At 36.6% G+C, this 14,818-nt stretch overlaps 1 protein-coding gene across 9 annotated transcripts in view; it reads left to right on the top strand.

The window, feature by feature from the left end:
* Positions 1-14,818, top strand: part of RRP41 (3'-5'-exoribonuclease family protein) — a 43,275-nt gene that overhangs the window by 761 nt on the left and 27,696 nt on the right. The window contains exons 1-7 of one of the 9 annotated variants that reach the window (XM_088969719.1): positions 152-436; positions 814-900; positions 4,396-4,655; positions 4,750-4,796; positions 4,988-5,048; positions 12,096-12,134; positions 12,220-12,287. In XM_088969719.1, the coding sequence (XP_088825845.1) occupies positions 4,602-4,655; positions 4,750-4,796; positions 4,988-5,048; positions 12,096-12,134; positions 12,220-12,287 (269 nt within the window). In that variant the 5' untranslated portion in view covers positions 152-436; positions 814-900; positions 4,396-4,601. Of the gene's footprint in view, positions 1-44; positions 901-2,717; positions 3,206-4,312; positions 4,656-4,749; positions 4,797-4,987; positions 5,049-12,095; positions 12,135-12,219; positions 12,288-14,818 lie in introns of those variants that run through there. The other 8 variants (XM_088969717.1, XM_088969715.1, XM_088969713.1 and 5 more) reach the window with 8 other exon arrangements.

Genomic DNA, 14,818 nt, shown 5'->3' with positions numbered 1-14,818 from the left:
TTATTTTTAAAGAAAGAATAGTTTTATTTAGTTGAAGGTTTCACTATTGCGGTCGGTTGCAAGTTTCAAACGCACTGGATCCAGACACGTTTTGCCTTGCATTTTTAGCGGACGGATAAAAATAGTCGCTGGTTTAGTTTGGCGCCCAAACACCGTTGCACGCACCTCTCTTTTTTTCTCCTTTCCTCTCGTTTTCTCTTCCTCTCTAACTTGCCCTAGTCGAACTCAAATGGCTAACAGGATTCTTGTCAGCGACCTACGCTGATTTACCTGCACCAGAACTCAAACGGGAGCAGATGGCGACGGCACCTGTTCATCGTCTTGATGGGTCGTCGATACAGATTAAATCTTCTATACCTGTTTGCAGGGTACAGTACCATGGACTGCGTGAGAATCCTTCAACGCACTTGGGATTATTTACATTTTTCTACAACTGGTTGGTTATTTGTTCTTGTTGTGTTCGGTGAACTCCTTCCTCTCTTCTCTATTTCTCAATTTTCTTTCTTTCTCTCTCTCTCTCTCTTCCCCCCTCTGTCGATCTCTCTCTCACCCCCACTTCTCTGTTTCACGCCACTTTCGGCCATCTCTGCCCTCTATCTCGCTGCCACTGTAATTCAATTGAGCCACAAAGCCTAGCTTGAGCTCATACTCTCTCTGTCTTTGTTTGGAGTAACAAAACTTCTCCTTACACCTATCAAAGTTATGGTTGGTGCCTTTTCTTTTCTTCTTGTTCTTTTGTTAAATCGTTAATCTAGAGTCCTGTTTTCTTTGTGGGGAAGGGGAAGTGAGGAAGCTCTCTCTCCACCTTTTTAGGTTATGAATGCTGAAAGTTGGGGGGAACGCCCCAATGTGTGCAGGAGGTTCATGCGTAACCAGATTAAATGCCTTGGTCATCCAGAGGTCATATGTTCACAAATATCCTCTTTCTTCTAGTACTTTAGCTTAACATTGCCAGATTAAATGCCTTAATATGTTCACTGGTTCATGCGTAACCATATTAAATTTTGCCAGTGCAAGTTTAAGCAAAATTTTGCTCTCTTGGGATGAACAATATTTGAAATGTTAACTAGTTCAGTGGCATGTTTAGCTTTTTGTTTTATGTTCTTATTTAAGTTGTAGAGTGGTTCTAGATTCAGAAGAAATATTCTCAATCAAATGATCAATTTTTGTTGAAGTCTAGGAATGTTTCTACAAGTAGAGCTTGTTGGCTATAAACCATCAATACGTAGGGACGCCATATATGTTGATTGATGTGAATTATTTTGGTAAATATGCATAACATGGTTTGTTGTTAGGATGAAATTTATTTATACAATATTCCTTCTTCAGGATCCACAAGTCGTAACTGGTTCTCATGACATGACATGATTGTGAAACTCGAGGTTCATGTTGTCCACTTCTCATTGGAATTGGTAATGCAGTTAAAAACACCAAGAATGCACCATGGGATAGATGGGGTTCCGCTACGAGAGAGTAATACATCATTAAAAATCATGCACACCAGGCTGGGCATGATTTTGTGTCTAGGTAGCCCTGCCTAATGTTCATGATTTTGTCTCCAACTCATCATGTTCTTTACACTTTCCACCAGTCACAAAATGCATGGCGCCCACAACCATTCAAGATCTAATATGGGCATAGGGCATTATCATTGTTCCACATGCTCTTATACAATTAAATCTTTCAACTAATTCGAATTTCCCATACCCACCCATTCGTAGTGGCGGGTGAATATGGATTGAGTGGTCCACTGGTGCGATCCTGTCCACTTGTTTTTACAAACTTTTCATCCCATCTCATTGTATTCTATGAAACAAACACTAAAAAACTAATTATTTAGAAATATTCTATTTTTTATCCATTTCTCACCAGCCAAGGATTGGATGAGTAGGGATGGGAAAATTTATTTTCCCCATTTCTGTCACTTTGTGTTTGATTGTTGAGAAGAAGACAAGGGGTTAGTAGATGAAGAAGACATGGGAAGAAGACAACGCATTTGACCTTTGCATAGGATGAAGAAGGCAACTTTAGACTCTTGGCCATTAGGCGATTGAAATACATGGAAAGAAAGAAAGAGATCTTGATAAAAAAATATAAAAAAGAAAAGAAAAGAAAAGAAAAGATGAACGAAGCAAACGAAATATATCTATAATGCTGCCTTCGTCAGAGAATAAGAAGATGCTGACCTGGTTCCTTACCGTTTTGGGATCTGAACTCCATTGGAGGGAGAATGATAATGAGATTTTTAGGTGAAGAAAATACCAAAAAAATGTTTAAATGGCCTGAAATGGGGATGAAAGTGATGATAGGAGGCCCTACCTTCGTTGGGGATGAAGGTTTCAATGGTCAGAGTTTTAGCCATTGCAGCGGTGGGAGATGGATGTTTTAGTGTACCCTAGATAGATTTCTCTCTCATTGCACTGTTTTCTTTCTTAGGGCTTGTCTGTTTCCTCTTAACAGATATCTCTTAAGAAGATTTTTTTTAACCGTAAGAGAAAGATGGTTGTTCGATTGTTCTTATCTCTTAAAATGTAATTATACAACTTTTTGTTTTTCAATGATATCCAAAAGACGAACAAAAATTCTCATATATGGGGTCAAAATAGATATTTGATAATTTTCATAATTCAGAATTCAGAACAACATTCTCCATATTTAGAATTCAGAGGAAAAAAAATTTCACCCATACTAATATACTACCTCTTGATGTAATTATTACACTTTTAGATATCAACAAACAAACAAGCTGGTGAGACCTTGAAAAATTATTTCTTGTCGTATCCCATTCTTTCGCCCAAAACAAACAAGAAAAAATAGGAATTTTAGGCGAATGTTACTATTTTCTCATCCTGATCGCACGAACCAAACAGACTGTTCGGGTCAATGCGGGTACGTTGAGGGTTAGAGTGGGCTGGCCGATTGGGTCGAGGGTTCACCGGTCTGTTTAGGCTTCCAAAGTCGGAAATTCGAACTTCGACAGTTTCTCCGCCATTCTCAGTGACAGTGAGGTTAGACGTACAGTTCGAAGGCTTCCCTCCAACTTTTCACCTCCGCTTATTGAGGTCAGAAGTTTGGTCTGTTCGAAGGTTTCGGCTCAGACGCCGCTCCGTCACTCCCTCGTCTCAGACATCGCGCCGCCTCTCCGTCGTCTCAGACGTCGTTTGGTGTTTCTCTGTTCATTCTCCTTTTCGGATCAACAGAAGTGGTAATCCAGGGTTCTTAGTTCTGTCTGGTTCAGATTCCTTAATCTATTCTTTCTTAAAATAAAGAACCTCCGACATTATATTGTAGATTGTTTCTACTGGTGATTCCTTATTTTTTTTTTTCTCTTTTCCACTGGAGGTTCATATACTCGTATTCCACTTTAAAAGGAGATGGACTCGTGTTCGATAACTGCTCAAAATAAGCAAAAATTGTCCCTTTTTGTTAAAATTTTCCAATTTCTTCTATTTTTCTGAATTTAATTTTTTGCTATTCGCTGTGCCCTGTTTTATATTAATTCTAATATGCTTTCATTTGCCTATATAAAAAAAGAAAACAGTATCATTTGGTCTGAGCTTTGAGCTGTTCTCTGTAAATATGATGGCAAAGGGATGTATCATCATCCGGATGAAAGAAAGATAGTTGTTCTTTGAGTAATTACTGTAACTTCTTGATTCCTTGCAAAATCTCTAGTGCTAGTCCTATGGAACCTTTAATTGATTTTACCAATTGTGATGCACTAGGGCCTTCTAGCACTGGAATTTCTGATTACTTTTTTTTTTTTAATTTTCTGATAACCTATTTTGATGTAAATGCAATTTGAGTTGAACTTATACATGCATTTTAAATTGTTGATGCATCAAGAGTCAGTCAAAAAACTCAAAACTTGTTGATGCTTTCTTTGTCATCTCCTCTGCTATTCTACCCACCTAGGTGTATCAAAAAACATCTCTTTTCGATAGGTGTAAGATGACCCAACCCAACCCACCCATTTGCCACCCCTAATTTGACCACTGCAGCATGAAACCCTCATCCGACCTTTAGTGGTGTTGCATCACTGCAATCGTTAGAGAAGAAGAACACACAATAGAGGGAGGCAAATGAGAACATCCACATTATTTCCATTCTTTGCTTTACCATTGGTGATTTACTTTCTTCTTTAGTTTACTGTTGGAAATGAAGCAAACATAGAGGAAAGCACTGGTACATCTCCATTCTCACTCATTCTCACTCAATTATTGTCTTGGTGTTTTGGCAAAATGATTGGTTTGCAGCACACTTTGTTCATTCTATCATTTCTTGCTTATTCTAGAATTTTATTCTTTTCCAGAGAAAGAGTGAACAAGACCAAATATGCTTGTGGTCAGGGTTTGTTTTTTTCGCCCAAAATATAATCTTATTTTCCACTTTCAGGAAGCCTGTGTTACTGGTTAGGGTTTTCTTGTTGATTTGTGCTCCACTAGTTATTCTGGGTGGTTTGGCATATATGCTGCTCAGTTTCTTCTCTGTTTCACTGATAAAACATTGAGCAAGTGAGGAAGCCAGTCTGAAAAAAAGGAGTTGAATATTTTTGTAAACAAAAATCCCTCCTGGTTTCTCTCTCTAACACATTTTTGATAATGGAATTTGTAAGCCCTGAAGGGCTTCGCTTAGATGGCCGTCGTCCTATGGAAGTAAGTCTCTCTCTCTCTCTCTCTCTGTTGTGTAGAAAAATATAGTTTTTCTTGTTTCTCTGTTCAAAGTTTAAGAATCAATTTTGCATTGCAGATGAGGCAGATCCGTGCAGAGATTGGTGTTGTGGCCAAGGCAGATGGGTATTTTGTCATTACCCAATTATTATTATTTTTGTTTGGAATATACAGATGAAATCTTTTTTCTTGAATGTATTGTGCATTTAAACTATTAAATATAATTTGAGATGTATATTTTAGATATATATTTTGTTTGTTCTATTACGAGAGGTGAGAAACTAAGTGGGTATGAATAATGCCTGTCTTTGTTGCAGTTCTGCTTCATTTGAGATGGGAAATACTAAAGTTATAGCTGCAGTATATGGCCCTAGAGAGGTACAACTCTTTACTTTTTTCTTTAATTTTCTTTCTAAATGATGCAAGGACCTGTTGAGAATTTATATTATGTTCTCTTGTTTTAATTTTATCAAGATTTTATGAATTATCCATGCCCCACAAATGCAAGGGAAAGAATTTGAAAAATGACATTTAATTATCACATGTTAAGATGTTATTCATATGGTAGAGCATAGAAGAGAAATATTTATAATTAAAATAACTTCATGAAGTTATCATAATTCCCAATACCATGTGAGGTAGAAAAATGAGTTTTTAATGTTTTGGTTAAGTCATTTCCATGAATTTTAATTGTTTGCAGTTGGTAGTAACCTTCATTGAAACTCAGAAGCAACTTGACTAAGGAATATTACTTGTTGAGTTTCACATAGTGAAATGAAGCTTTCCATCTTTGAGACAATCCTATTTGCACTGTTACAGTGCTTGGTCCATAAACTGCGTTTTAACAGTTTTGAATACATGGAATTCAACATGATGTGCTCATTTTAGTATTTCTGTTATGTAAAAGAAATGATATGGCTTGTATACCATTTGATGACCAATTAGTTTAGCAATCTTTATTCATAAAGCTCAATGGACATGAAAATACATTTCAGTAGCTGGTGATTAGGGAGACCCTTAATCTGATCCATAAGTCTACAAGGTTTTAAGCTAACCATTTCTCAAAGGCATGCATTGAGTGGACTTATACTCACAAACAATGCTCATTTTGTTGTTGTTGTTGTCTTGTACTTTAATCAGTAATTAATAGTAAATAAAAGTTTATTTGCTGATAAAAAATGTGCATTTTATTGTCTGAACTTCGGTTTGTTCACCTGGCTTGTTGCTACATTTTTCTGAATTAGCCTTTAATTTAATGTCGAATATGTATTTTTTTTTTATAGTAAACACAAATACATTTTAAGGAGAAAAAAGTGAATACAACAGTTTGAGGCTGATGAGTGGCACTCTAGAAGCTCATATGAGTAGCTAAGATACAAAATTCACCCAATCCATTGTTTCTCAAAACTTTTCTATAAATCTGATCTATTAACGTTCACAAATTCTGGATGAACCAGTGCCCAAACAATCAACATCTTTCCTAGTCCTATAGCAGCACAAAGTCTCTTATTTCTCTTCTTCCGGAATCCTTAGCAGGCAAGGGAAGCAATGCAACTCCAAAAAATGCTAGCCTTCTTGCTTCCTTGGATCTAAGGCCACTTGGAAAAGATCTCCTTAGGAGACAGGAATGCCTGACCGATGCGAGTAAACCCCAGATATACCATGGTGCTGAAACTGTCTTATACTTAATGAACAGATGAACCATGCCCTCTTCACTGTTCTGACATAAATAATATATGATTGTAATCTTAAGAACCCTCTTTTTTAAATGATCAGCTGTTAGGACTTTTGAACCTTTTTCCATATTCTCCTGTTGAATCTCTAAGTATAACAGTTGTGTGCTCGTCACATGCACAACCACTAGTATATACAGTGAGATGATGACAACTTTGATGATTATTCATAATCATTTGTCCGTACATATGTATACCTGTATGCTGGTTGGGTAATGTGAACAAACAAATGATCTTGTGGTTGCAAGCATGGTTCTATTTTTGTTGAATTTCATGAAACTTTGCAAAATTTCAAATTTAGTTTAATTTTGGAGTTACATTGAAATTTTGGTAACTTCAGCCAAACATTTTCGGAAAAAAATAATTAAATAGATTGAAAATGTATTTATTTTAAATACCATTTTCAGTATTTTATAAGATACTGCTTAACTCAACTGAACTTTTTCTTAGCCCCAACTATTTGAGTTGGGCTACAATAATCTTGTCCCACTGTTATACTCTATCAAGAGCCATGTTTTCTGTCAAATTGTAGATCCTTATGTATTTGTTACATTTTTCCACCTCAATACAATTTTCTTTGGGCTTCTCCTTTGCTCTTTTAGAGTCCTCTAGTTGCAGCAAGTCATATGATACATGCATGGAAGTAGGGAAATAATCCATGAAGAAAGAAACCAGTTTTCCATGTAGTCTGCTACCCTTGGGGAGAAGTTGGATTCTCCGTTAAGAGCTACAATTGGCCTAGGGGGATTTGTTATTGCTTTCTACATTTATCAATATCAATAAATTTATTAAAAACTATGCGTCACTAAATTTTAAGTAATGAATATTATCACTTTTTAATTAGGGAACTCCTAGTTAGTATATTCTTGGTTTTCTTAAAAAAATAACCATGTTATAGTTAAAGTAGTTATTAATGAGAATCATGGATTAGGATACTTAATGGAGGGGAGAGTAATGCAAGAGCCAGATAGACAAAATTGGATTTTTCTAAAAATTGTTTGTATTTTTGTATTCTGGGTATTTTGCTTTATTGCCTGTGGGGTCTGACATAAGAGTTTCATTTTTCTAGTCATTGTGTAGTTGTGTTTAAAATTTCAGTCATTGTTAACTCTTAACTGCTTAAATAGCTTAGTTTTCTGTGTATATACTTTGTGAACAATCACAAGCTTTTTATGAAAATAGTTCATCCAGGTATGTTGGATGTACTCTTTGCAAATCTAATGGTGAGAGTTGTTTCCACTACTAGTCTCCTGTTCTTTTACTGCAAATACTGGGAATGGTTGTTTTCTTTATTTGGTGTAGGTGGAATTTACCAATAGAGGTTAGTTGCCTCTTTGATCTGTCTACTTTTGTTTGGTTTAAGAAAAGAGGAAAAGTTATGTGGAGATGTAGAAGAGCAGCTTTGATATGGACAATATGGGCAAGGATCTTTTTAGAGAAAGAGAAAAGCAAGAAAGCGATAAAAGATTGTGTGATGACCATAGTTCATAATTTCAATATCGATGAAGATTTTGTCATGTAAAGTTGGAGGAATTTCAGAGATATTTCGCTAGTTTTGCTAAGATATTTTGAAAATCTAAAAAAGTAGGAATGTTTTCTAGAAACATATAATTAATTAATAAACCTTCAAGAGATCATTAGAAGAAACGTAATTGCACATTTAGTGCTCAAAAGACCGTAGCAAAGAATTGTATAAATCAAATAGGAAAAAAATTAAGAGACTGTAATAGGTATCATTCTCTTTAACTCCCTTTTGGTCTTTAGCCGTCTTCTCTTCTTTAGATATGTCAATTACTTGCCATTTTAACTTTTGTCTTTATTATTACTATATGTTTTGATTAGATTGAGAATACTCTTTGTAGTTGTATGCATTTTTCTTTTTCTTTAGAATTATGGTGACTTAGAGTAAGTTAATCATATCAAAGTAGTAAGCCAATTATCCAATTACCAATCCTTTGATGGTTCTTTTAGGAAAAGATTTTTAAAAAGCTATGATGATTTTAATGAAAGTTTTCACAGAATTTCATTCTTTTGCTGGGGTTTTCTAAAGGAAGACATTATGAAAGTTTTCACAGAATTTCATTCTTCTTCTGCAATCTGCACATGGGCTGTCCAGCTTTTCTCCTTTTTGCAACCTGGACCTTTTGTTGGCTCATTTTTGTATATTCCCATTGTACAGGATCTCATTGTACATGGGCTGTAATTTATGTTTTTCCTCATACTTTAATACAATTAAATACTTTACTTGTTTCAAAAAAAAAGTTTCATTCTTCTGCTGCACTTCAAAGGAGCCTAAATTCTACTTTCATCACCCTAATCCCTAATAAAAAGGTGCTGAAGAGCTTAGGATTTTTAGGCCGGTTAGACTCATTGGGAGCATTTACAAAATTTTATCAAAAGTATTGGCCAAAAGGTTGAAACCAGTGATGGGGAGTGTTATGTCAGATTTTCTAGGGGCTGTTGTTGGAAGGAAGACAGTTACCAGATGGGATTCTAGTAGCAAATGAACTACTCTAGGCTGTGGAGTGAAAGAGCTGGTTTGCTATGCAAAATGGACTTTGAAAAAGCTTATGACCATGCAAATTTGGACTTTTGCAACTATGTCTTATGGAAGATGAATTTTAGTTCCAGGTGGAGGAATTGGATGAAGGTGTGTGTAACTACTGTCTCCTTCTTTGTGTTCGTTAATGGTGTCGCTTCTGGTCATTTTAAGAGTTCAAAGGGTCTAAGACAAGGTGACCCTTTGTCCTCCCTTTTATTTTATGTGTGATGGAGGCTTTGGGTATAATGGTTTTGAGAGCAGTTTTGGGAGGTTTTTTTAGAAGGTGGGAGAGGAAAGAGTAGAAATTCTCCTCCTACAATTTGCAGATGATTCGATGTTCCTTTCTAATGCATCTCACAATCAGTTAGATTATTTGATGGCAACCCTGTGGTGGTTTGAAGTGGTCTCAGGGTTACATCTAAATGTTCATATAAGTGAACTGGTGGCAGTGGGGGGAAATTCAGGAGCTGCGACAATGGGCAGATTATTGGGGTTTCATGGTGGGAAAATTACCAATCAAGTATTTGGGAATGTCTTTAGGGGCCAAATGCAATGCAAAATCCATTTGGGAACCAATGGCAGAAAGGGCAGAGAAAAGATTAGCTGGCTGGAAGGCAAAATACCTATCTAAAGGAGGCAAACTCACTTTGATTAAGAGTGTGTTGTCTTCTCTTCCTGTTTAGGTAATGTCCTTGTACCCAATTCCAGCAGGTATGGTATTCTTAATTGAAAAGAGGATGAAGCGTTCTTATGGAAAGGTTGGAAGCACACTAAAAAGACTCATTTGGTAAAAGTGGGGAAAGGTTTGTAAGCTTAAGAAAAATGGAGGGTTGGTCATAAGAAGGCTAAGAGAATTGAATATTGGTCTTCTAGGCAAATGGTTTTGGAGGTTTGGGCAATAAGGGAGTAGCCTGTGGAAGAGAGCCATTCAAGCAAAATATAGCATAAGAAATGAGGACTGGGATCCTGGAGAAGCAAATCAATATTATGGCTCCTTGGTGTGGAAGGGAATTGAAAAATAGCTACAGTTTTTTAGCAAAGGAGTTAAGTTTGATGTGGGAAGGGAAGCCAAAGTCAAGTTCTGGAAAGATGTGTGGTGTGGCCATCATTGCCTGATGGATGATTTCCCAGAGCTTTTTGCAATTGCAGTTGATAAAGATGCCAAAGTAGCCCACTATATGCAGTCCTCAAATGGTGAATGTGTATGGATTCCCCTTTTTAGAAGAGATTTGAATGGTTGGGAGTTAGAACCTTTTGGAGGTCTGTTCCCGAGACTCTACAGCTTGGAAATTGACACTACATGAGAGGATAGAAGACTGGCAGGAAGAAAAATCTGGGCAATTTACTGTCAAATCTTTCTATAACAAATTAACCCAGGAAGAGGAGCAGGATTTTCCTATGGGCATAATCTGGTTCAAATATGTCCCCTCAAAGGTGGTTTTCTTTGTCTGGTCTACCTATATGAATAAGTTCCTGACTAAGGACAACCTGTTAATTAGAGGAATGACGTTTGATTCAGCATAACGTGTCTTATGCATTGGGGTGGAAGAGTCTGTCAATATTTGCTGTAGCATTGTAACTTCACTTATGTCGTTTGGGTGAGAGTTTCTAAGATCTTTGCTCTTAATGGATCCTGTCGAGCATCTATTGAAGGCTTTTTGAAAGGCTGGCGGATAAAGAAATTTTGCAAATGATTCCAGTGTATGGCAGAAAGGAACTCAAGGGTTTTTTCAGAACAAAGTTTGTCAAGCTGATATAGTGTGGCAGAAAGTAGTAAGCAATCTGTTCTCTTCGTCAGCATCTCAATTCCGTTTGGATAGATCAAGCTATTACTCTCATTTTTATTTTGAAAATCTTTTTGTAAATACAAAAAGGATAGTGGTCTGGTTTTCTTTTTGTTTTCTCTCTATTGTACGTCCTCTGGTTGTACAGAGGTTTTTTATTTTCTAATGAAATCATACTTCATCTCTTCTCAAAAGTATTTCAAATATGCTGCTTTGATGAAGTTTTTCTGGTTATGTGCTATGATCCTATTATATAGTCCAAGTGTGTTCCAGAAACTTTAGGAACTTCTATAAACTGAAAAAGAATAATGGATTCAAATAGTAAAAGTTGGATTTTTTTGAATTTTATGTATTTTTTTTATTTTTAGATGATAGGGCATTTTTGTCATTTTTTATGTTGTCATAGTTCAGTTATATTTAAAATTCGAAACTCGTTGGTTAAGCACTTGATTAGTTATTTAGTTTTCTTTGTATTAGAGTATGGGAGGCAAAATCATAATTTTGGGTTTTCTTAATATAGGAAGGATTTTGTCTGATCATGTATTTTCTTTCCCTTCTTTCTCATCATCTTCTCCGTGGTTCTGGAAACAGTATTACAACTATCAACAGCCTATAAATTTTTCCTCTAGGAAGTACATTCTACATCCTTGAAAGGACTGAAGTTGATCCATATTACATTTTTCTTTAGTTTACGTTAGAAACTGAAAATTTTCCAAAAGCCCCCAATAGATTGTCATCGCTTTTGATCTTACTAAATTTATTGTCAAAATTCCATTTAAAGCGCTAGTTTCCGGAATTTGGGCATTTTCCTTATAAGGGATTTTTTATTCATTTATGACAAATGTCCCCAATGTTTATAACCGGGGAAATTCTTTTCTTATGCTTAATTTTCAAATTTTTGCAGTCCTTGATAATTTAGCTTAGAACATTTCTAACTCTAACAGTTCCCTGTATATTTTTCTTAAAATCATCCTAAACCCTATGCTAACCAATCAATACATTCTTAGAATGATGCTTGGGTTATACTCAATCCTACATAAGAATTATAGAGAAATATTATGAAGGTTGGATTATAGATCACTTTAGGTACAGGAAGAGAGTCAATTAAGAACTAAGATATGTGAATGAAAAGTATACGGGGGGTATTTTAGGAACAAGTCATCTAATAAATTGACAAATAGGTCAAAATTGGAATTAATGACTGGCTACTTTTATAGAACGTGCTATATATATGTATTTGTTGGGGGGAGAGATGGAGGGGACATAGACTACAGTATCTTTCTTTTCCTACCAAGGAAACATTGTATCATATCTATTTATTAAAAAATTGTATCATATTAAATCAAACATCTATTCTGTTCATCAGGTTCCAAACAGGAGCCAACAAATTAGTGACCAAGCACTGGTAATATTTTTCCCCCTGCCTTTTATGATTTCATTTATTCAGTATTCATGCCTCGGAATTTCTTAGGCATGCTGATTTTGTACAGGTTCGCTGTGAATATAGCATGGCTAACTTTAGCACTGGAGATCGTATGAGGAAACCAAAGGGTGACAGGTCAATCCCTCTCTCTCTGTATAGTAAGAGTATTCAACATGTTTTCCATTCCCTGTTAGAAGAATATTTTCTTGTATGTTCCAATAACTCTTTTAATTGACAGCGCTTCTGGAGGTCAAGATTTTTGTTTTTGATCAGTAAAAGAGAGTTTTATTTAAAATAGGTTTAAAGGTTTTACAACATGTAGATGGGAATATTATTCCCAATTTAGTACAATAATACATATTTCTGTCCCATTTTATAGCGCAGTCGAAAACAATTGTTGCCTCAGTGCCCCTTGTTTGGCAAGATAATCAGCTAGCCCATTTGCACTCCTTTTGACCCATTTGAATTCAGCCTCTACCTCCTTTGCTATCTTTTCCACTTCCCTAATCACATGTTTGAAGGTCCACCGAGTAAGTTTATTGTTTGTAGCCCAAGAGATGATCACTTTTGAGTCCCACTCCACCTCAATCTGCCCAAGTCTTAGCTGCTTAGCTAGCTTCAGCCCTTGTAGCAGTGCCAATAACTCAGCTTTTAGTGAATCGCTAGTTCCAATCGGTCTTGAGAACAAATCCAATATCCTCCTTTGAGAATTTCTGATTGCTCCTCCTATACCTGATAGTCCTGGATTTCCAAGGGAGCTCCCATCAAAATTCAGTTTAATCCTGTTGCCTTCTGGAGGTTTCTACTCCATCCTTACTTTCTCTTTCACTCTTGAAGATTGTGCTACTTCTGTCCAGGTTCTTAGAATGCCTGTGACTGAGAAATCTTGGAAGCTATGCAAGGATTTTGCCCAATGAGCTACTTTAACCTTTATAGCGTCTATCACTTCCTCCGTTGTTCTACTTTTCCCCAAGAAAATTCTGTTATTCCTTTCTTCCCATACCACCTAGCAAATTGCTGCCTTTGTGGCTCTCCACATTACCATCCCTCTTTTCTTTGGTTGTCTCAGGAAATCACGGTTGAAAAGGCCTGCCACATCTTGAGGGGGAACCCACCTGCAACCAAAGAGAATACAAAAGAATTCTCAAATGTGATGCGCAAAAGAACAATATATTAATAAATGTGAAAGGGTCTCACCACTTTCCTTACAAAGGGAGCACATGTGAGGAGAAAGGCAAGCAAAAGGCCTTCTTCTCTGCAGCATGTCACAAGTATTTACCTTGCCAAGGAAAATTTCCCAACAAAAAGCTTGAATTTTTGGGAGGATAGGCTTACTCTAAATTTCTTTCACAGGGAACTCCCCAACTGATATGCTATGTGAGGCAAGAACACTGAAGAAAGAAGAGCAAGTAAAGAGACCATTTGAAGAGCCTACCCATATTCTAGAATCTTCCAAGGATGGGTCCAAGTGAACTTGTCCTGGTAGATCCAATAAATGAACTAAGGACTCACATTCATTTTCCCTAAGGCCCCTTCTGAGACCCAGATTCCAATTAACCCCATTTAGACCAGGTGTTCTCAAATTAGATACAGTTTCCCCCTTAAAGTTTGACAGAGTATAGAGATCAGGAAAATGATCTTTAAGTGGGATTTCTCCTACCCAATGATCTTCCTAGAAATGAACTTTGTTGCCATGTCCCACACCAAATTGAATGGAGCTGAGGAAGGTAGAGTAGATTTCATGAATTGCTTTCCAAGGAGAAGTTGAAGAAACATGAGTGAAAGCTAGTTTAGCTTGTATAGACTAGAGGGTCTTACCCACCCATCAAATACATTTATATTAGGAAGGCACGTAGACCAAGCTAATTTAGCCTCATGCTTGTATTGTGTGTTTCATGATGAAAACCATATATAAGCAAGTTCAATGAAGAAAAGGAGAGATTTATTCTTCCCTTGCAATTTCTTGTCCCTCTCTTCTTCTCTCTTCTTGAATCTTCAAGAGGTAGGGTTCCCTTGAAGTAACCCCTAAAGTGACAAAGTTTTCACCAAATTGGTATTAGAGCCAATTTTAGATAGCAATGACTAGATTGGCTTCAATGGAGGATAGGGTCGATAAGAGAAGTGGAGTTGCATAAGGTGTTTGGAAGTATACGAGAGAGGGAGATTAAGGAAGGTTTGCTTGCAGTGTTGTCACAAAAAACAAAAGAGAAAAAAGGTGAAGGTTCGAGCCAAGGTAGTGCTAGAAGGACAGGTGGAAATTTCTTCAGATCGACCAAACTTGATTTTTCAATCAAGTTGGCCATCAGAGGATCCGATCTCATGGATCTTTTAAGTGGAGCGATTCTTTGAATACATTGATCTTTTAAGTGGAGCGATTCTTTGAATACATTGAATACAATGAAATACTTGGCGATCAGAGGGTGTCAGTAGCTTCGGTTCACATGGAAGGAGAGGTGATCTTGTGGTATCAATAGTAAAGGAGAACTCATTCTCACTTGACTTGGCCAGATTTCACAAAAGGATTTTGCGCTTGATTTGGCACTTTTAGTTGCGAAGACTTTGAAGCATCTCTTTTAGAATGGTGGTAAACTAGGTTAATTTGAGAATATCGGAACGAATTTGAGAGATTAGCCTCTCGAGGGAGGTGCAAGTGAAGGCTCTTTAGT

This window comes from Nelumbo lutea, chromosome 2 (genome assembly GCF_056320005.1).
Source record: "Nelumbo lutea isolate HS-2025 chromosome 2, American lotus-T2T, whole genome shotgun sequence".
Classification (NCBI taxonomy): Eukaryota; Viridiplantae; Streptophyta; class Magnoliopsida; order Proteales; family Nelumbonaceae; genus Nelumbo; species Nelumbo lutea.
Note: the sequence above shows the minus strand (reverse complement) of the source record. Positions and strands in the feature narration are given on the sequence as shown.